This window comes from Brachionichthys hirsutus, chromosome 14, assembly GCF_040956055.1.
Source record: "Brachionichthys hirsutus isolate HB-005 chromosome 14, CSIRO-AGI_Bhir_v1, whole genome shotgun sequence".
Taxonomy (NCBI): Eukaryota; Metazoa; Chordata; class Actinopteri; order Lophiiformes; family Brachionichthyidae; genus Brachionichthys; species Brachionichthys hirsutus.
The window spans coordinates 10549152-10569244 of NC_090910.1; the positions used below are offsets into that span (position 1 = coordinate 10549152).

A 20093-nucleotide genomic window follows, 5' to 3' on the forward strand; every position below is an offset into this window, starting at 1 on the left:
GTCGTCCTCGGTGGGCGTGTCCGAAGTTAAGGGTTGTCTTTGCTAACAAGTTTAACCAAAAAAGCTCCTCGCGTGTCCGATCTGACCGGAAGGTGCCCGATGAGCAGCGGCAGCACGTTATTGATTACCTGGAAAGTTGATGATTTTTCCGTCTTTGTTTTTCCAGGCGCCTTCCTCCGACTTCACCAGGACGGACAGCCCGATCAGGGAAGCGCCGTACTCGCCCACGATCCAACCGGTGAGCGGCGCCGCCTGCTGCCCGTCAGCGTTCACCGCCTGCCATTGTCTTTCTTTTTTTGACGTTTTCTCGCCGTCGAGGTTTTTTTGCTCTTCGCTTTGTCCCCCCAGCCACTGGAGGCGCTCCAGTTGAAAGCTGAAGCCGGGTGGCCACGCCCTTTATTTCATTTACGCCCCTTTTTATTTTCCCGCAGGCAAACATTCATTACACGTCCACTCCTACTGCCAAGGAGGACGCGCCATCATCAGTGAGTGTCACGAAACCCTCGCCTTTGATTTGCTCGCCATTGTTTTGGGAGCGGCCGCCATTTCGTTTTGAGTTTCGCTCATTCTCGGGTTTCGTGTGTCTGAAGTGGAAAAACGTTATTTTTAGGATGAATTGTCTAAAAAATCTGACTCGTCTTCCTTTCAGACGCGACCCGGCGCCATCCAGCCGGTCGGGCGCGTGTGGCAGAGCACCTCCCCCGCCGCCCCGGACGGCAACAGTCCCAACCCCTTCCAGCATGGCCCCTCCCCCTTCAACTCCCAGACCTCTGTAAGACCCCTCACCACCACGTAGCCATGTTTGTTTGTCCACGGCAGCGGGGGGGGGGGGGGGGGGGTACGACCAAAGACGGGTGGAGAGTCGAGAGTCTGTGTTGGAGACGTCGTCCCCAGGCGCGCCTCCTGGAGGAGGAGCGCTGCTCCTGCAGGAGGCGGTCTTCTCCACTTTGTTCTTCCTCTGACGAGCAGCGTAGCGGGGGGGGGGGGGGGGTGTAAAGACGTCTTCCTGGTTGTTTCATCCAGAGACATCTGTCCAGGCCCTACTGTGTCTTTCTCTGGCGCCGCCCCCCCCCCCCCCCCTGTTTTTTCATCGTCTCTCCTCCATCACTCTGTCGTTTCTTCCCACCTCCTCTTTTTCCTCTCGGCCTCTTTTACCACGTGAACCTTCCATGCCGACCCCCCCCCCCCACCTGCAGCCTCGTGCCCCCTCCCTTACCTCGCCTGACGAGTTCCCCATGAATGTCAAGCAGGCATACAAGGCGTTCGCCGCCGTGCCTCGCTCACTGGCAGCGCTGGAGCCGCCGCCGCAGGTAGGCCGCGTTACCCGGAAATACCCCGGGTCAGCATGCTCATTGGTTGGTCTCGCCCCGCCCCGCCCCCGTGTCAAGGGGGGGGGGGGGGGGCTGTGACGTGTGGAATGCGCTCATCGTTGTTGTTTTTTTGTGCTCCAGTGGACTCATATCGCTCATATCGGTGTTTATCCATTTGTAGATCATGTGTGCTTTGTGTACTAATACCCCCCCCCCATCCCCCACCCCCCCACTTTGTACACGCGGTATTCTAATCAGCCTTTGCTGCACTGACTCTGCCGTGTCCCCAGCAGGACCCGCATCCTGCGAGGAACCATTTCCAGGTGAAGCAGCCGTCTCCAGAGGTGAGTGGACATTTTCATTCAAACAAAAGGAGGACGTCTTTAAAGCGGGACACTGAGGGTTTGAGGACGTCCCGCTCCGTCCGTCCGTCTGTCTGTGTTGTGACCAACTGTGTGGCCTTTTCAGCCCCAGTTGGTCAACGAGGTGTTTGATGATGACATAGATGGTCAAACGGGACCCGGTAAGAGTCTGGCCGGCAGGGCCTCCTCCCGTCAGGACTACGTGAGCCTGGCGGCGGTGCCGCGGCGCTCCAGGTGCTCCACGGAGCTGCAGGTACCCCCCCCCCGCCACATCTGGCAGCCCTCCTCTCTGCCTGCGCTTTGGCTTGCCCGGTGGTGGTGGTGGCGGCGGCGGCTCTGCCAGGTTTCTCCCAGAGTCGGGGAGAGACCGCCTGAACCAAATCAGCCTTAATGGTGACGGGTCGTGTTTGTGACGGTTAATTATTCCCTCCTTCCTGCCGTTTCTCCTCTAACGGGACGAGCAGCGAATGCTGGCTGGCGTCCTTGTCTCGCCGCGTTTGACCTTGCCGCTCTGGATCCCTCTTGTCTCCCGTAGAGTCCGTCTCCCGGGGGCAGGGACAGCCCGGAGCAGCGTTCCTTCAGGGACCGGCAGAAGTATTTCGAGATCGACGTGAAGCAGCAGACGCCGGACAAACCCAAACCTCGAGTCTCTCTCGTCGGAGAAGACGACCTCAAGAAAATGAGAGAGGAAGAAGGTTCGCCTCGGGCCGGTCCGTGCGGGTCCTTTTGTTAAAAACGCGGCCGCTGAGACGTGTCCGCCCCCCCCCCCCCCCTCCTCAGAGCGGAGGTTCGAGCAGCGAGCGCGCGAGTACCTGCTGGATGAAGACGACGAAGACGACGAGGAGGAGGACCTGGCCAAGCAGGTGGCGCACATGAAGGCCTCCGGGAAGGTGTTGCTGGACGGCGTGGAGTACAAAGTGGAGCCGGTGTCCCCCCCGTCCCAGAGCTACTGCGGCAGCTCGGGGTAAACGGTGGTTCGTTTGTTTGTTTGTAAAACGCGCGCCTCTTAAGCTAACCGTGCGTTTGTGCGTCAGGCCGTCCTCCGTCGACGGGAGACGAGACTCTCAGAGGAACTCGCTGGAGGACGGCTTCAGGACGGAGCAGAGGCCCGACTCCTCGTCTGGGTGAGTCCCGCCTCCTCCTCCTCCTCTCCTCTCCCGAGTCGTTTCGCGTCATCGCCGCTTCCCGTCTGCCCCGTCAGGTCGATCGCCGTCTGCCCCGGGGAATCGGCCGCTCCCATCCGGACCGCCAAAGCCGAGCGCAGACATCAGGAGAGGCTTCGCATGCAAAGCCCCGAGCTGGCCGTGGCCCCCGACAAGGACCTGTCCCCCGCCGAGAAGCGAGCTCTGGAGGCCGAGAAGAGAGCCATGTGGAGGGCGGCGCGGTGAGTGCGAAGCTTTCTGGCCACAAAGGAACCCGATTGGTTGGCTCGATTTTTTTCATTTACGATAAAATTCCATATTCTATTTATCGCTGGCTCGTTTCTAAATGAATTTGAAAAGACATAATCGTCTTACAACTCGACCCGAAGCTGAAAAGCGGTTTGTTTATTTCACTTTTTCCTCGGCCGCTGTTCTTACCTGGTGACTAATCATCGAATTGGTTAGCGTTAGCATTAAGCTAGCGCGTCTGACGGTAACTATCGTAGCGTCGCAGGAAGCGCAACGCCGAACTGAACTCAGATCTCACGCGGAGCGGGTTCTCTGATTGGTCGTACGGATCAATAACGTGATCGCGTTCCGCCCAGCGCTCCAGATCCCGCCTCTGTGAATCCTAAATGTGTCTGTCTTTTGGTTTATTTCTCTCTTCCTGCCTTTCCTTCCTTTTCCTCCTTTTCCTCCGTCATCCTGGCGTACCTGCTACCCCTCCCCCCTCCCCCCTCCCCCCCCCTCTCCCGTGGGGGCCCAGGCCCTGTGGCCTAGAGGAGGATGTAAGGCAGTATGAGCAGGACCTGGCTAAGAGGCTCTACCAGGCCCGAGTGAGGGCATCTCAGGGCGCCCCCCCCGCCTCCTCATCCTCCTGCTCCTCTGCAGCCTCCCAGCTCAGGTCTGCTCCTCGGCCCCAGCCACCGGGGGCAGACGCACGGCATCGTGGGGGGGTGGGGGGGGGGGGGTGCTTTGGCGCTGTGACCGTGCTTCCGCCGCCGTTCGCTTCCGCACGACTGCTCTTTCCTCCCCCCATTTCTCCTCTGCTTCCGCCCCCCTTTCTGCAGCACCTCGTCGTTCTCTGGACTTCCATGCTAGTATTTGAGCTAACACGCGGTTTGCTGTAGCTATTGGGGGGGGGGGGGGGGTTGAGGGTACGCCTGCTAGCTGTAGCTAGTCCTTTTCCTGGAATGCCTCGGTGTGCAATGAAAGTAAAGTCATCTGGCACAGCAAACCAGGACAAGGAGCCCCCCCCCCCGTCGGCGCCGGTTGACACCACGCCCACCTGCAGCGGCGTTTCCTTCGCCGGTCTTTGCGTCTCTCCTCGTTTCCGTCCCTCGTTGATCCCGCGGCGCTCGTCTTCTGCTGCAGAATGAAGTCTCTGGAGCAGGACGCCCTGAAAGCTCAGATGGTCATCGCCAAGTCGCGGGACGGTAAGAAACGCGGGACATTGGACCAGCTGACGGAGTCGCCCTCGCCCGCCCCCACTCCCTCCCCCACACCAATGGAAGGTGAGGAAGTTTAGCGGGCTGGAACAGACAGCGTGCGTCTCACTGGTCGAGTGTCTTCTGTTCTCCGTCCTGATGCTCGTCCCCTTGTCCCCTCGTCCCCTCTTCTCCTCTCACAGAGCTCGGTCCTCGGACGCTGACCTCCCCAGGCAGGCTGGTAAGCGTCCCGGTTTCTCTAACCTTTTTGACTGACTGGTATTGAGGGGGGGGGGGTCCTCCATCACCACCGCTAGGCTGTCTGCATCCCACCTATATGTTCTGTTCCCTTGTTCCTTTTTTTATTCCTTCTCCTCTTCCTCCTGGCATTTACGTTCTCCTTCCTTTTCTTCTCCTTTCCATCCTCCCCCCCCCCCACCCCTCCCTCGACCTCTGCTCGTTCCCATTCGCTGTCCTTCTTAGTCCATGTCGTCAAAGAAGTTTGACTACCGACAGTTTGCAGCCATTCCTTCTTCCAAACCCGTATACGACATCCAGGTACTGGTTGCATGCTGAACTCCGGAGGCCCAGACTGCCTCCTCCTCCTCCTCCTCCTCCTCTTCCTCCTCCTCCCCTCTTAATCAAGAAGGCATCAGTGTGACTGATCTCTAGTTTTGGCTCGAGGATTGCTCAGTACTTTTGTTTTGGGGCTCACTAACTCTAAAGATGGCGGACCTTCTCTGCACAAACAAAACAGAGCCCCCCCCCTCTTGGGTCGCCCCCCCCCCTCCCTCCCATCCATGTCTCTGCTCACTAATAAACATTCCACAGGTGAAAATGTGACGGCATTCGGTTCGACTGCAGTTCTCACGGCGCGTAAACGGGAAGGAAATGACATCATGGCGTCGCCACGAAGTCGCTGCTTTAACACGCTGCTTGTTCTGCTGTCGGACACTAAACCAGACGTAACCTTCCATTCCCGTAACACCCCGATCTCTCCTGGGGGGGGGTTGACGTTGCTCTGGCTTTAGCGGCTCTTACAGATCCTACGCCGTCTGCTAAACCGGCGGCGTCAACTCGCATCTCATCCTGGTCCCCCCCCCCCGGTGAAGGCTCCCCCCTGGATTGCATCGGTCGGATGACTTCCATCCGACCAGTTGTTCACCGTCTCCTCTTGTCTTCCAGACTCCCGACGCCGTCGGCGACGCCCAGTTCATCAACGACGGCTCCGGGAATCCGGGTGAGTCCAGAAGCCGCGGCGTATTTCAGGTTTCCTCGGTTCTAGGGACAAGCTGGAAATGTCTCATGGACGTCTTGTGTCCTCTCGATTCAGGCTACCTGGGATGAGCGGCTCTCATTGGTAGGATCGTGTGTACGTAACGTGTTGATGCATGTTGTGTAGCTTAAACTCTAACCTGCCAGTTGTGTGGTAAACCTTCTGAACTGTGGGCTCAGGGATGAAGACAGGTGTGTTTAATCTGGGTGTGGTTTATTCTGGGTGGTTTATTCTGGGTGTGGTTTATCTGGGTGTGGTTTATTCTGGGTGGTTTAATCTGGGTGTGGTTTGTCTGAGTGCGCTTCGCCCCCTGCTGCCACCGAGAGACGGGTCGGGCTCTCAGGCTCCTGGTGCAGACTTTGACTTTTAGACGTGCAGATTCACGGGCACCATCTGCTCCGCTGGCTTGTTTTTGTTTTTCTTGCACAAAACATCCACATATATGGGACGCAGGCCGAGGGTTTCGACAAACGGGACAGGAAATGAGTTCTTGTAGTTTCCGGCTGCTCGTCTGAATGTGGGGCTTTTCTCGCAGGTTTCAGAGATTCTTCCGCTGCTCTCGCTCCGAGCCAAGTAAAAAGAAAAACGACAACAAGCAATCCGTGAACGCGCGAGCGCGGCTAAAAGGCGTCCTCTCTTTGTCGTCTAGGGAACGCCGCCAGCCCAGAGGCCGCGGCGCTGCCCGCCACCTCCGCCCTGGAAGAAATGGCTCTCTACAGCAACAAGCGCAAACTGAGGCAGGGTCGCCGCAGCCTGGAAGCCGCCATGCCCACGTAGCACCCGGACGCCAGGACGGACCTCCAACGACGGAACGCATTTAAACGAGACCGTGGAGCGCCGGTCAAAACGTGGGCGGAGTCCTTTTAAACACTACAGTGTCAGGAGAATGAGATTCCCACCGATAACCGCTGCAGAGATGACATTAGTCACTCGTATCCTGCGTGCCCAACACCCCCTCAAAGGGGGGGGGGGGGGGGCACAGAGCTAGCATGGTTAGCTAGGAGTGCTTTGTTTTTAGTTCGACCTTGTAGAAGCGGATCTATTTTTTAAAAAGGAGGTAACCGAAGTCTTTATTTTTTAATTTTCGCACCTCTAATAATTTTTCTGTTCCAAAAATATAAATATATATATACTGGAAGAGAAAAACAAAAAAGTAAATGGGTCATAGCGATACTAACAATATTTAGGCTTTCATTGAATAGAGTAAATGTCAGGGGTGTATATATTCACTGAGGGAACATCCTGCTACCTTCAGCCACTGTTTTATTTTAGTTTTAGTTCTTTTTTTTGCACTACCACTGCCGAGCTTTCTTTAAAAGAGAACATTTTATCTGAAGTAATTTATTGTTTTAATCCTTGAAATCCATTTTACAACGATCGATGCTTATCAGAATAAAACGAGTCCAAGCTTTCAAACGGTGGAATGCGTATCGCTTCATATCGGACGGGACCTCGCCGTCGGGAGTCGACTGTTACATTCCGCCTGTAGACGACGACAGGTCAACGCGTAAACCGCTCCGAGTATCAAACGTCAAGTTTAACGCTTTTAGGATCATTTACTAATTAACGGTACTTGTGTATTTTTTTGGGGGGTTTATCAATGAGAATCTTTCGTTTCTACCCTTGGAATTATTTTTGAGGTGTTCCACAAGGACGTGAAGGTAGCAGGCTTGTTTGTTTTATTTTTTTTTGTCTATGGTTAATTTAAATCTGATGCCACTGAGAAAAAAAAAATCATTTATTATTGTGTGAATAATGTACAAATACTAAATGGGTTTAGAAACTGAGCCAATTGCGACCTAGACTAGAGCGTCGGGACGGGCTTGGTGTCGGGACGCTCTCTGCATGTGTGCTGGGTGTTTTTAAGTTTTTATTGGGAACAAAGCGGCAGAACCGATTAGACATCCAGCTCACTGCTTGACACGGTCGGTTTATTCTTGCAGAATCACAGCATGGTAGCATTTTTAATTGAACGTAGCGGCTAACGATAGCGTTTATGTTTTAGTAACATTTACAACTCCTTTTTTTAAACTTACGATAGCTAAATCTTAGTTTCAGATGGGTTTCACTACATCATTAATGCAGAGTTGATTCTCTTTTGGGGGGGGGGGGGCTTTTACTTGCGTTTCAGTTAGAGAAAAGGGGCCAGATGTCCTAGGGTCGAGGGTTAGCGCTCTTACGAGACTGTAACTAGTGAATTTGTACAACCAAAGAAGTCTATTTTGTGGTTCCAGGAATAATAAAAATTTACTTTTCATTTAAGAAGCCGACTCCTTGTTCTACTTTCGTGCTCGATGCATAAATCCCTTCTGAATGCTGAGGTCTGAGATGCAGGTCTCTGGAAGACGAGGACGACGTCTTTGTCTCTGGAGTAAAGACCTTCGCCCTGCCGGTCCTCTGCAGAGAGGAGGAGGAAATCTTAGCGGGGGTCTTTAAATGATTTCGTTTACGTGGCCACATTTTAAAGGTGCAGGTGTTCGTTTTGGACACCCACCCGTTTCAGCATTCTGCAGCGGGCGCTGTGGAAGGAATCGGAGCTGGGGCTGTCGGGACAAGCGGTGGGACGAGCGGCGGCTCCTTCCTGAGGTCGGCAGGAAGCATAAACATCCAAACACGTTAATAAAATGATTGAACCTACGCGAGACGGAAACCTGTGAACACAAACGGCGCTCTCACCTCTCCGGGGGTCTCCTCCGTGTCCGCGCCCATCTTGTCTTCAGGTGCCGGGAAAGACGTCTCGTACCAGTTCTCAAATTCTGAGACACAAGGAAACGAGCATTTATCCGCTTTCTAAAGTCGAACTTTGTTTTGGCTACAAATGGGCCCTGAGCTGGGGGGGGGGGACTGACCGGAGAGCAATTGTACCCGGCACCGATCCAGGACCTGCTGGCAGTAGTTGACCTCTGCCTTGAGGCCGTGCAGCGCCTCACGTCTCTGCCGGTAGACGGCCTTCAGCTCCCTGAGCTGCAGCGTCGGTGGAGAATCCGTCTCCATCGCTAAATCACAGAAACGTGTGTAACGTGTGTAACGTGTGTAACGTCTCAGAGCGTCGGGCTTCGGGCGAACCGGCACCTCGGCCTCCCGTCAGCTCCTCGTACTGCTGTATGGTCGCCGCGGTGCTGTCGATCCGTCTCTTGACGGCGTTCACCTCCTCGCCGAGCTGTCGGAGGAGGTCCCGGCGTTCCAGCAGCGCCGCTTTGCTCTCCTTATAGACGGCGTTAATCTCGCTGCCTTGTCCGACCTTAAAACACTCAAAGGCTTCGTCTTTGGGCGGAGGAGAGCTGGACAGAGGCCGACTGGTCAAGCTGAGCTGCACGTTAGCGCGGGATAAAAGAGACCGCAGTCCTACCTGTTCCCCGGGTGGGCGGGCTCTATGTGAGGTCCCGGTGGTTCCGGTACGTCCAGGTTCTCCACGTCGGGTTCTTGTGGCTCTTGTTCCTGTTCAGGCGTCTGGACAGAACTCGGCTTTGACTTGGAGACGCTCTTTAAGGGCTTCTTCGGAACCGGACTCCCCTCCCCCCGCCTCTTATTAAAGCTGGGAAGTCACAGCAGAGGTCGGACCTCCCGGACCCGAGACCCGGATTCTACCGGACATGGTTCTGCTCCCGTTCCATCACTCACCCAGACTTCTTGGTCTTGCCCGTGGTTGGACTCGGGCAATCGGCGTCTTTCAGCGGCGGACCGGGATCCACGGCGTCGGACCGGCCTCTGGGCTCCGCCCCCTAAAAATCAACGACTAATCAAGCGAATCGCTCAGACTCCCAGACGACTCATCCGATGACGACTGACCTTCGTCGCCGCCTCGTTAGCGTCTTCCTGCCGCGGCTGAGCGTTCGCCTTCTGCTCCTGTTCCCTGCTCACGAAACGTCCGAAAGAACACGCCGTCTCACGAGAAGCGCCGCCGACGCGGCGTCTCTGAAGGTTCGGGTATCGGCAGGCGGGCGAGACTCACCGAGCGGCACGCTTGAACTGGGCGAACGCTTCTCTGACCTGCTTGATGCTTGTGATCTGCAAAGGAGCCGAGCGGTGAGACCCGAGTAAGAACGGCGGCCGGGTTCTTGGTGGCGTTCTCACTCTGAGCTCCTCCAGGCTTCCCTCGAGGTACCGCCGGACCTGACTGCGGATCTCGGCCCGCTGCGCCTCAGACAGCGGCTCCGACGCCGCGTCCGTCCGGTTCGCCTGGAGGAGGACGGAGACGCGATGGACATTTGGACCCTGGACGTGTGGAGCACGCATCGCGGCGCCGCCGCCTCCTCACCAACACGCTGGAGACGGACAGCTCCTCCTTCAGCAGCCGGATCTCCTTCTCAAGCCTCCTGATCCGAGCCTAATCACCAGAGAGCCCATCCATCGGATCTAGTTTTTTGCTTTTTGCCGATGGCTGGAATAGAACCTGAACTCACCGCTGAATCCGTGCGTTCGTTAACGACGGGGTCGCTCCGGATGCGCTTCATCCTGCTGGCGAAGCGCAGCGTGGAGAGCTGCAGGAAAACGCCGGTCAGCGCCCAGAGCGGGGGGAGAAGAAGAACCGCGCTCTGCCGCTCACCGTTTCGTCCATCTGCGCCGCCTCGCCGTAGACGTTGGCCACGAGCACGGTGTTGCAGTTCCCCCCTAGGGAGACAGACGGCCGCCATCTTAGACCGGCAAACACCGGGGAAACCAAAAAACACCGAAGGCCCGGCGGTCTCACCCAGAGAGTCCTTGAGAACGTGCGTGAGTTTGCTCTGTCGGAAAGGGACGTGGTCCCTGCGGCGGTCCGCCAGCGCCAGGACGGCCTGCTCCAGGAAGGACATGGACCTGTTGATGTAGGCGGCGTCCTTCAGCGTCCGGCCCGCTGCCTGGGAGGAGAAACGGTTGGATGACAACATCCGTCGTCGGCGTCGCTGGTTTGCGTTCGCTGAACGCACCCCGGTCTTCCTCTGCCTCTCCGACCCGGCCAGATCCACCAGACTCAGCCTGGAGGCGACGCACGCGGCGTCGGAGAGAGTCCAGGCGTGACACTGCGGGAGAGTAAATGTATTTGATCGTGTATTTGAGCCGCGGCGGTTGAGCGGTAAACGCCTCCGGACTCACCGCCGTGTGCAAAGTGAAGACGCAGTGAGAGCGAGAGGCGTTCCTGTTCAGGGCGTGGGATCCGACCACGCGATTCATCTCGCCCTGAGGAGAGGAAGAGGAAGAGGAAGAGCGGCTCGATGAAGACTCAACTCCCAGCGAGTCGTCCCGAAAAACGAGATCAACCACCTCAAACAGGAAGCCGAGGGCCTCCTCCTCGCTGCGGACGGCGTGGAGGGACAGACCTCTGACGAACACGCCCGCGTCCGCCGCGTCCATCACCGCCATCCCGCCGGGGGTCGGATGCGGCGACAGCAGGTCCACCAGGGTCTCGTTGTAGATCTCCAGGTAGGACAGGTGAAAGACAAACGAACGCTCCGTCCTTTTCTTCACCTCCCGAAACACCTCCTGCAGGGCGCGAGGAATGATCCCCCTCTGCTGGTACGACTCCGTGGAGCCCGTCATGGTGTACGTCTTCCCGGCGCCCGTCTGCCCGAAACACATCACGGTGCCTGAGGGAACACGCGGCGAAAGGTTAAGGTTCACCGCGAGATGGGCAGCGATCCGATACTGTAAATAAACGGCTACCGTTGTAGCCGTCCAGGGCTCCCAGCACCACCGGCCGGCACACGCGGGCGTAGACGTCCTCCTGAGAGACATCCTGCAGGACTCCGTCCAGCCGGAAGGACCAGCAGCCCGTCGGGCTCCTCCTGGACTCGGGGGGCCTCCAGTCGCTTCTGGTGTGATGGATGTTCACCGTCTGATGAAACACAAGCCGGAATTACTTTTATATTAAAATCACAACTAGTCAAATAAATTCAAGCGTTATCTCAGTAGCTTAAATATTTTTGACTCGCTAATTAGCGGTCATTTGTGTTTAATGGGGGGGACACAGATTCAGGTTAGCTTAGTTTAATCATGTAGCCAAAGAAAACAAAAGTGACTCTCCTCCTCAAATGTAAAATAAATTAAAAGTAAGATATCTGGAAGGACTTTTATTCACCTGCCCGTCTGGGAGACACTCAATAAGGTTGTGGGGGAAGTTAGCCGTCGGTCTGATCCGGACGAAGACTCCGACTTCACCTGTGTGAGCCTCCATAGCTCGTTAACAGCTCGTTAGCAGCTCGTTAGCAGCTCGTTAGCAGCTCGTTAACAGCTCGTTAACAGCTCCTGAGCAGCTGGCTAGCAGCTCGTATAGGGCTCCGTATAGGGCTCGTTAGCGCTTCGTTAGCGCGACGACGACGCATAAAAGTCGCGTTTGACTTGCAGCTTTCTTCATTCTGTACTAAAATATAAAATACTGCTTGAAAATGTGAGAGAAACGTTCATTTCAGCTCACTTGAGCGGCTCGGTTGCTTCCGCGCTGGTTTCCGCTCGCCGGAAAGCAAGGGCAAGTTTCCTGGCAGGGGAATGAGGTGGAGCAGGGGCAACAGGGCGGGCCCGGGGCGCGCCTGGGCGCAATGGAGCGAACTCCATTCGCCCAGGCAAGGCCCTAGGCCTACCCCGCCGCCCCCGGGCCACCCCCACAGTTGGATGCGAGCCCAGTTCCTCCGGCTGTGAGTCGGTAACCCCACCGACCACGCCACCGTACAGGTGAGGAGACCTGAGGTATTAGACCACAGCGTGTTGTTGTGTTGTACTGTGTTGTACTGTGTTGTACTGTGTTGCTGTGTTGCTATGTTGTTGTGTTGTACTGTGTTGTACTGTGTTGTACTGTGTTGCTGTGTTGTTGTGTTGTTGTGTTGTACTGTGTTGTACTGTGTTGTACTGTGTTGCTGTGTTGCTATGTTGTTGTGTTGTACTGTGTTGTACTGTGTTGTACTGTGTTGCTGTGTTGTTGTGTTGTTGTGTTGTACTGTGTTGTACTGTGTTGTTGTGTTGTACTGTGTTGCTGTGTTGTACTGTGTTGTACTGTGTTGCTGCGTCGTGCTTTTTCCTTTTGTGTTACGTGGAGTGGGCGTGTCTCCGACCAGGTGACGTCGTACTGGATTCGAAACCAGTGTCTCTGGTCTAAAGTCAACAATGCTACTGTCTATTTATCCTAACGTTTGACAGGGAGGCGTCTAGGTGGTGTAGTGGGTAGTGCACTTGACTCCCTGCTAAGAGGAACCAAGGCGTGCAGCATTCAGGTTCTTTACAGTAATTTGAGGTTTGTTGTCTGCTCCTCTGCAGCTGCATTGGATCAGCTGATTGATCCAGTCGTTCTTCTCCGCTGCTCGATTCATGTCACTGTGTGTAGTTGTGATGGTGAGATGAACCCTAAACTACAGCGGAGGCAACTACAGCCTGCCTCCGCATTCGGCCCCTAAACGTTTAGGCACCCCCGCCATCATCACACTTTTCCTACAAACTGACCCCGGCCCCCCATCAGAGAAGGAAAAAGTTTGGTTATAAGTAACAATCTCATACTAAAATACGATTCTGCAAAAGCGTTATATGCAAAGACAAAGTGTCACTGTACAGAATTAATGAGTAATAAATAAAAAGAATTTTAAACCGCAACATACTTCTATCGTACAATAATCAGATCGTTCCTCTTTCATTCAGGTATTGTTCCACTTACCAGGTGCCTTCTCAGCTTTTACACCTCTAGAAGCTGAAGATGGTTTCCACCCTGATCCAACTAGCAGAGACGTAAACCAGGTAAAAAAAAAAAAAAAATCCCCCGTCCACCACAACTGACGTACATGAACCTAAATCTGATTTCAGGATACATTTTTTTAAGTGTTGGTTATTGTCCCCTCAGGGAAGCAGAAATGAAAGCCACGCAGCAAAGTGAATGAAGAGGAGACGCCTTTTACTCGTCCCCCAAGATGGCATATTGGTTGTCGAGGGGGGCCTCCAGTCGGCTAAAGTCGATCACACTTACTTGTTTGTATGCGATTTACGGTTAAATAGTCTTTATAGTAAGAATATTTCCAGTGGCCAAATGTGATCAAAAGAGCACTTTGAACTGGGGTTGCAGGACGCCTGACTGCAAGCAGACTTTGCCTGAGTAAGCAGTTAACTTGCCAAGAAATACACAAAGCTGGACTTTGATAGTAAACTAAAACTAAAGTTCAATCTTTTTTTTGTTTGTTTTTGCAGGACAGATGTGTAAAGACTCCGCCCACTGAGATGGGGGCCTTAAAGCAGGCTTGTAAAGGTGGGGGGGGTTGATCACAGTTTCACGATGAGAGGGTCCACGCTTCTGATTTTGGTGGGATTGATTCTCGCAGCCTCGGTGAGGAGACAGTGTATTTTATGCTACTCTAACCTATTACTCTGACTTTTTTTTTTTTTTTGCTTTTACACAAGTGATAAGAGGAATCATTTATTATATACTGTATTTGCGGACACTATTTAACTGGTCACGGTTGAGATTCCTTTAATTCTGATTTTTATGTGTTTCTTTGTCAGTGGACGAAAGGAGACGCGGCGCAGCTTCAAATCAAGAAGGAAATTATTAAAGTGGTAGGTAGAAAAAGTTTTTAAAAGCGATAGCGAGTTTAGGTTTACTGAAGATACGCGCTTCGTGCGTCATTGTGTTGTGTAGCAACAGTGCCGCCGTGTGGCCCGTGGGAGTAATGCAGGCACTGGTATATTCTATTAAGGAGGTAATGAAGGGTTGAGACTTTTCGGGACTTAGTCATATTTAGATCAACCTGTGATTTGATCGATTTAAGATGGGAAAAGAGAATTGAACCGGGAAGACATCCCAGTGATTAACTCTACAGCTGAGAGCTGCCTTCATCTGAATGGATAAAGATGAGAATAAAGTGCATAGGGAGGGTTATAATAAGTAACAATCTCATACTAAAATACGATTCTGCAAAAGTGTTATATGCAAAGACAAAGTGTCATTGTACAGAATTAATGTGTATTAAATAAAAAGAATTTTAAACCGCAACATACTTCTATCGTACAATAATCAGATTGTTCCTCTTTCATTCAGGTATTGTTCCACTTACCAGGTGCCTTCTCAGCTTTTACACCTCTAGAAGCTGAAGATGGTTTCCACCCTGATCCAACTAGCGGAGACGTAAACGAGGTAAAAAAAAAAAAAAAATCCCCCGTCCACCACGACTGACGTACATGAACCTAGATCTGATTTCAGGATACATTTTTTTAAGTGCTGGTTATTGTCCCCTCAGGGAAGCAGAAATGAAAGCCACGCAGCAAAGTGAATGAAGAGGAGACGCCTTAGATGAGCGCCAGGAGGTCGAAGACGGAGCGATGGATGAGTTGCTGCCTCCTACAGAATAAACATTTAAAGTCTGTTGCGTGAGAAGAGTTTATTTTAATGATCAATTAAAGAATCTCTTTTCAAAGAGGAATTGGTCATTCTACAGTTCTCCAACATAGGAAGGAGAGCAGGTTAAATCAACACAGATTCTGCACAGACGCGTCAATTTTAAATGTTCAGAAACTCAGGCCAGACACAATTCACAAGGATCACTTTATTTGTGTTTAGGCTCTTCTTTTTTTTTGACAAGTATCATCCACATCCACCCAAAAGTGTCCCAGCAGGAATCATCGTTTCCCGGTCTCTTTTATGGAAAGGACAAAGAAAACAAATCCAGTTTTTAATTCGCCTCTAATCAAAACTAAGCTTGTAGTAAAAAAAACAACCAAATATCAGACACACCTCTGTTTGGTTAGTGCATCTGGGGAGTTTGACTTTACAGACTAAGTTGCTGTAACTCTCTGGACATGAAGTTACATCGCCGGCAGTGAGGGGGGGGGGGGAGCCTGGATTTAAAAAAAGAAAAGATGTTAAAACTGGGGTTGACTTGTACAACTTTGCCACAAATTAGAGCTTTACGGGGAACTAATGGGCAAAACAACCTCTACAGGGAAAACCTTTAGGTGACGTTCCGTCACCGAGTCAAACCACAGTAAAGCCGTAGCAACCAAAAAGTCAGTTTGGGATGAGAAGGGATGTTAAATTTATCTTTAGCTGAGCATAAAATAAAACCAAATAGTGGATATGAGAAACAGTATCAGGCAAAAAACAGCATTCTTGAACGGGAGGACTTTCCCTCACGCAGGCGTTTGTCAGATTGGAGATCCAGAGGAAAGCAGCAGCCCGTGAGACGACAAGCCACATTCTCTTGGGATGACACAGCAGTTCTGACTCGTAAGGCCACTTTATATAGAAATTTTAATAAACGAGGACCACAACCTATCACTTCTTGTCCATAGATCTACGCAGTGTCATCGCCATGATGGCAAAGGAGAAAGAAAAAAAAAAAATAGTTAAAGAGCCCGACGTCCCTTCTTGTCGGTGGAGAGGTTTGATGTTTGTCACTTTCACCACCAAAACAAGAGAAACCCAGCCCAGTCACCACCAGAGACACCGCCGAGGTGGCGTCGCCACGCAAGAAGCCTCCAACCACGTTAAAAAAACGCATTCCAAATGCCACGTGCGATTGGGTTACAACAATCTCGCAAAAAAAAAAAGAAGACATTTTCACAGAAGTCTGTAAAATCATCTCGCCCGAAGTCGTCTCCGATCCTCCGTGGCTTTTACCGAAGCAAGTCGAAGTCCGGAGAAAAGACGCGCCGCACACCTGCTCCGAGTACAACCCACGAAAAGGGCAGCTACGGTGTCTGTCGCTGCTGCGGGGGGGGGGGGGGGGTCGGACGTTGGGCAGCGTTTCACCGATTCCTTTTCATTTATGCCCTCCTTCAGCAGCCCCTTCGGACGCAGTCCTTCAGTTTCGCCCAGTGTGTGTCTGATTCGTTCAAAATGGAGGGTCGCTGCACGTACTCGAGTAGAGTAGCTGTGTGTGATGCTAAATACCCAGCGTAGAGATGGCGGCAGCATGAGCGTTTGTTAGGACTGCGATCATCAGTGGGGGGGGGGGGGGGGGGGGGGCTGGCCTGGGCTGGGCCGGACCGTGCTGAAGGGGGCGTGGCTTTTACTTGTCCCCCAAAATGGCATATTGGTTGTCGAGCTGCAGCTGCTGCATCGGAGCGCCGCCCTCCTCTCTGTCGCGGGTCTTGTGTTTCACAACCTCGAAAGTCTTCTCCATTTCCCTGTCCCTGAAACGTAAAACACAAACTCTGCTTCAGCCGACTCGCCAGCGAGACGGCGCCGTTTCAGCCGCTCCGCGCTCAACGCTGCCTTACTTGCGCGTTTCCACGTGCTTGGCCGTTGCCAGTAGAGAGGGGAATTGTGAGTCGCTGTGGATCTCGGGAGGCCCCTGCATGTGCGTTCGTCTCACGGTGCCGAGCCGAGCCCCCGGGTGGCGATACACTCCGGAAATCCTTGTCTCGGGCACCTCTACTTCCTCTGCTAATACAAAAAATGAGAGAAAAACGGTCCTCAGGGAGGTGGAACTCGTTTCATTTGCATCGGCTTCCTGAAACCCGTCTGGCCCGCTTCTGCAGAATGCCCGAGTTTCTGCACTCACCCACGGGTGCAGCGGCCGGAGCGGCGCCGGGCTTGTTCCACGGGCCCGACACTTTGTCCGCACTGACCAGAATGATCTCGCCATCCTCACCGACCTCCTCCTTCTCATACTCCTCCTCCTCTTTCTCGTCGCTGCGGACGGGAGGACAACAGATGAGCGGAGGTGAACACAGAACGAGTCATCTGGATCTCGCGTGAAATAATTCAATCTATTTCTTCTATTCAAGAGAGAAAATCTTTGCTTCAGAACAAGCTATAACATGTTTATAAAGTAATTCCGCAATATTGTTCCCTCCAATAAAAGTATTACAGTATACAAGTTTCTTACTTACAGTTTATTTTCAGCTGTTTCAGGTAAAGTACAAAACTTGATAGATTTGATTAACTGTTATATATAAACGGGAAACAACCTGATGCTGTATTATAAACACCGGTTGTCAAATAAACGAGTCATCGTGTCCACAAAGAGTCACAGCAACCCAAAAAACGATGCTGCACCTTATCTGGAGCGCTTGGAGCCGGAGCCCGGAGTAATCCACTTCTTTCTGCTCAAACTCTTTCCACTCTTCATCCTCCTGGGGACACGGAAACAGAAAGACAAAAAGCACACTCTAGTCAACGGTCGTTTTACAGAAACTCATTTAAATAAGGAAAAACAAATCTACGAAACGGGTTTACAGAGGTCACACCCAGAACAAGATGTTCGACCATCGTTTAAACGTCACACTAATGTTAATGTCGTTCTGCGGTTAAAGGGCAGTCGAGCCACGAAGGGGGGGACAAATGGCGGTTCGGCCTAGCCGGACCGGGAGCCACCATTCAGAGGGAGGAATGACAGTCTCCCCACGCGAACACAAGGCCAGCGACGAAACGCTACGCTTAGCACGTAAGCGAGTCGCAGAAGTGTCATAGTACGACACGAAAAGGAAGGAAATGCTGTTCGAACGAGCTCAAGACGAGCGTCGTGCGTGTTTTTTTTTTAAATCGTCACAATGCGTGGCAGGAGAATCCATATGCTACCTTAGCTAGCAACCGGCGTTTTATGCTACCGCGTCAGAGCAGCTAGCCGTTAGCATACTCGCAAGCCTCGAAATCCGGTGGAAGAATTGTAAGAAATGAGATCTAGCTCAATAAGTAAACATATTATGACAATAAACTCCATTTGATAAAAGCCCAGCTGCTAAACAATAAAGTAAAAAAAAAAAAAAAAGTCAGAGTAGTTACCTTTTCTATCTGTGCGTCTTGATTTTCGTTTTTTGTCGATTTTTCTTTCTCCCTCTTGGTTTTTTTCAGCACCACGGCCGGGGCGGGCTCCTTGCCCTTTCCTCTCTCTTTCTTCTTCTTTTTATCCCGCTTGGCAAAGAAATCGTCCAGACTCTTCTCCGGTGGAAGATCCGCCATTTTCAAAGCGCAACGTTAACAAGTTTGCTAGCTTAACCCACCAATGACAAATGTAACAAATCTGCTCTCAGACAACGAGAACAGCTGCGAGAACCTCGCGAGAAGAAATCACTTCCTCCTAATTTAAAGATCGAACGTCCGATACAGGCCGACAAAGATCCCCACCCTTAGATCCCCGGCTGCACTGTCAACCATGCCATGCACGGGATATTTGACAAATCTGTATCGTGACCCGGAAGAACTGCGATGATAACCCGGAAGTAATACGGAAGTGCTACGTCATTCATGTAGAATGTTTTTTTTAATTTTTTTATTTACTATTAGTTTTCATTGCATTTTAATTTTGACACATCTTGTCAAATCTAAAAACAGCGTCTTGATAATACGTATAAGTGTATAAATAGCACTAAATCGTATCTATGAATGAATATATATTCAATATTCGAAATTTACTGCTTTTTGTGTTTGTTTATATTTACCTATTTTTCATCAAAGTTTCATGTTCATCTTGAATTATCTTCGCTCAGTTTTGTAATAAATAAATAAATAAATAAATAAATATATTTTCTTGCACATGTATTTTAAGACATGAGGTGCATTAAAGCAACTTCTCACATTATTAAGTAAACAGGAAACTGATTTGAGAGAAAACATGTCAGCAGCACTTAGATTTTTTTCTTAACTGAAAGAAAATCCTGTTTTGTCTTAGCGAGGAAAAAAAAATCTCCAATAGTTGTGGAAAATCTGTTCAGACAAAACATTCTGAACAAAATATGGTTAATCACTTAAAGAATTTCAAGTATGGGCCCAAATAAGTAAAGCTTTGGCTCCGTCAATAGAAGTCAAATCCAATTAAACCTGCCCTCAGCAGTAAAGCAGGCTTTTAAACAGTTATTGAACTGAGGTCATGTTCCAAAAACCTGCTGGTCATTTGTCCAGATACAGTCCTGGTACACAAAGAGAAAATTCCAGCACACAGCATGAATTGATGTGCTGCGCTGGGCGAGGCGGCTACCGCTGCTTTGTCGAACGTGGAAAGACAATATGACAAAATGCTGTTTGGAATTTGTTTTAAAGAGGATAGATGAGAATGATGAACGAGTCTGTTTTTTTTTTCCTTTGTTTTATTGCTCAGCAGTAAAAAGTACAGTGTATACTACAGTACAAAAAAATACATAATGTTTAACACTGCACCACTGAACGTTTTGCAAAATGCTTTGAGCGTGCAGAATAAGAAGCCCAGCTGTGTGCACCCGATGCAGGAAATACCAATATGTGTAACCGCCCTTCGGCGTCTGCCATCACTTTTAGAATCAGCGATCTCAGAACATTTCACAAAGCAGAAAACCTTAAGCGACGACGGAGGCAGGCAGCGCTGAATATTGGTGAGATCTGCAACACTGCACAGCGGAACAGAGGACAGAAGGACCGCAGGCTCCAAAACGCAGCCAAGAAGCCAGCACGCCTTTTGCATTGAGCATCCTGTGCGTGTGTGTGTGTGCTCACTGTAAATATTCAGCGTGCGCTATTTATCTCAGCAGCTCATAAACAGTCATTCAACATTTTGGCAGAGATTGATGGAGGGATGCATTTACAGTGTTTTCCTACAGCGCTGAGGTGATGTAGGAAACAGACAACAAGCAGACAGACAGAGGACACAGGTAAAACGGAGCTGCAGGCGACACGTGGCGTTGCCTGACTGAAAGTAGCACAGTGATATTTGGTT

The 20093-nt window shown here is 51.6% G+C and overlaps 3 protein-coding genes and 1 long non-coding RNA gene across 5 annotated transcripts in view; 2 read left to right on the forward strand and 2 right to left on the reverse strand.

The window, feature by feature from the left end:
• scrib (scribble planar cell polarity protein) overlaps nucleotides 1-6305 on the forward strand; it is a 34069-nt gene extending 27764 nt beyond the window's left edge. Inside the window, exons 29-42 of the mRNA XM_068747791.1 lie at nucleotides 167-238; nucleotides 432-485; nucleotides 650-772; nucleotides 1604-1654; nucleotides 2208-2367; nucleotides 2453-2636; nucleotides 2707-2796; nucleotides 2874-3056; nucleotides 4189-4328; nucleotides 4445-4482; nucleotides 4725-4799; nucleotides 5427-5481; nucleotides 5575-5601; nucleotides 6167-6305. Coding sequence (XP_068603892.1) covers nucleotides 167-238; nucleotides 432-485; nucleotides 650-772; nucleotides 1604-1654; nucleotides 2208-2367; nucleotides 2453-2636; nucleotides 2707-2796; nucleotides 2874-3056; nucleotides 4189-4328; nucleotides 4445-4482; nucleotides 4725-4799; nucleotides 5427-5481; nucleotides 5575-5588 — 1239 coding nt within the window. The 3' untranslated portion in view covers nucleotides 5589-5601; nucleotides 6167-6305. The remainder of the gene's footprint in view (nucleotides 1-166; nucleotides 239-431; nucleotides 486-649; nucleotides 773-1603; nucleotides 1655-2207; nucleotides 2368-2452; nucleotides 2637-2706; nucleotides 2797-2873; nucleotides 3057-4188; nucleotides 4329-4444; nucleotides 4483-4724; nucleotides 4800-5426; nucleotides 5482-5574; nucleotides 5602-6166) is intronic.
• Nucleotides 6306-8151: 1846 nt separating this feature from the next.
• On the reverse strand, nucleotides 8152-11668 carry kif9 (kinesin family member 9). The gene is made up of 16 exons (XM_068748270.1): nucleotides 11573-11668; nucleotides 11158-11329; nucleotides 10759-11081; nucleotides 10591-10674; nucleotides 10425-10517; nucleotides 10208-10355; nucleotides 10064-10128; nucleotides 9921-9998; nucleotides 9776-9844; nucleotides 9592-9696; nucleotides 9470-9525; nucleotides 9139-9225; nucleotides 8867-9052; nucleotides 8584-8798; nucleotides 8367-8513; nucleotides 8152-8273 (listed from the first exon to the last, which is right to left on the reverse strand). The coding sequence occupies exons 1-16, from the start codon at nucleotides 11666-11668 to the stop codon at nucleotides 8152-8154; spliced, it is 2046 nt and encodes a 681-aa protein (XP_068604371.1).
• A 2077-nt stretch (nucleotides 11669-13745) lies between these two features.
• Nucleotides 13746-14547, forward strand: LOC137903622 (uncharacterized). The gene is made up of 3 exons (XR_011105786.1): nucleotides 13746-13792; nucleotides 13969-14022; nucleotides 14504-14547. It is a non-coding gene; the product is annotated as an uncharacterized lncRNA (long non-coding RNA).
• Nucleotides 14548-16428: 1881 nt separating this feature from the next.
• Nucleotides 16429-18570, reverse strand: cdv3 (carnitine deficiency-associated gene expressed in ventricle 3). Of its 2 annotated transcripts, none has more exons than XM_068747950.1 (5): nucleotides 18191-18570; nucleotides 17465-17541; nucleotides 16968-17098; nucleotides 16684-16846; nucleotides 16429-16596 (listed from the first exon to the last, which is right to left on the reverse strand). In XM_068747950.1, the coding sequence occupies exons 1-5, from the start codon at nucleotides 18365-18367 to the stop codon at nucleotides 16473-16475; spliced, it is 672 nt and encodes a 223-aa protein (XP_068604051.1). In that variant the 5' UTR covers nucleotides 18368-18570; the 3' UTR covers nucleotides 16429-16472. The 2 variants fall into 2 exon arrangements, with proteins under 2 accessions (XP_068604051.1, XP_068604050.1); XM_068747949.1 differs by having other exon boundaries at nucleotides 16434-16596; nucleotides 16684-16849.
• Between the last annotated feature and the right edge of the window lie 1523 nt (nucleotides 18571-20093).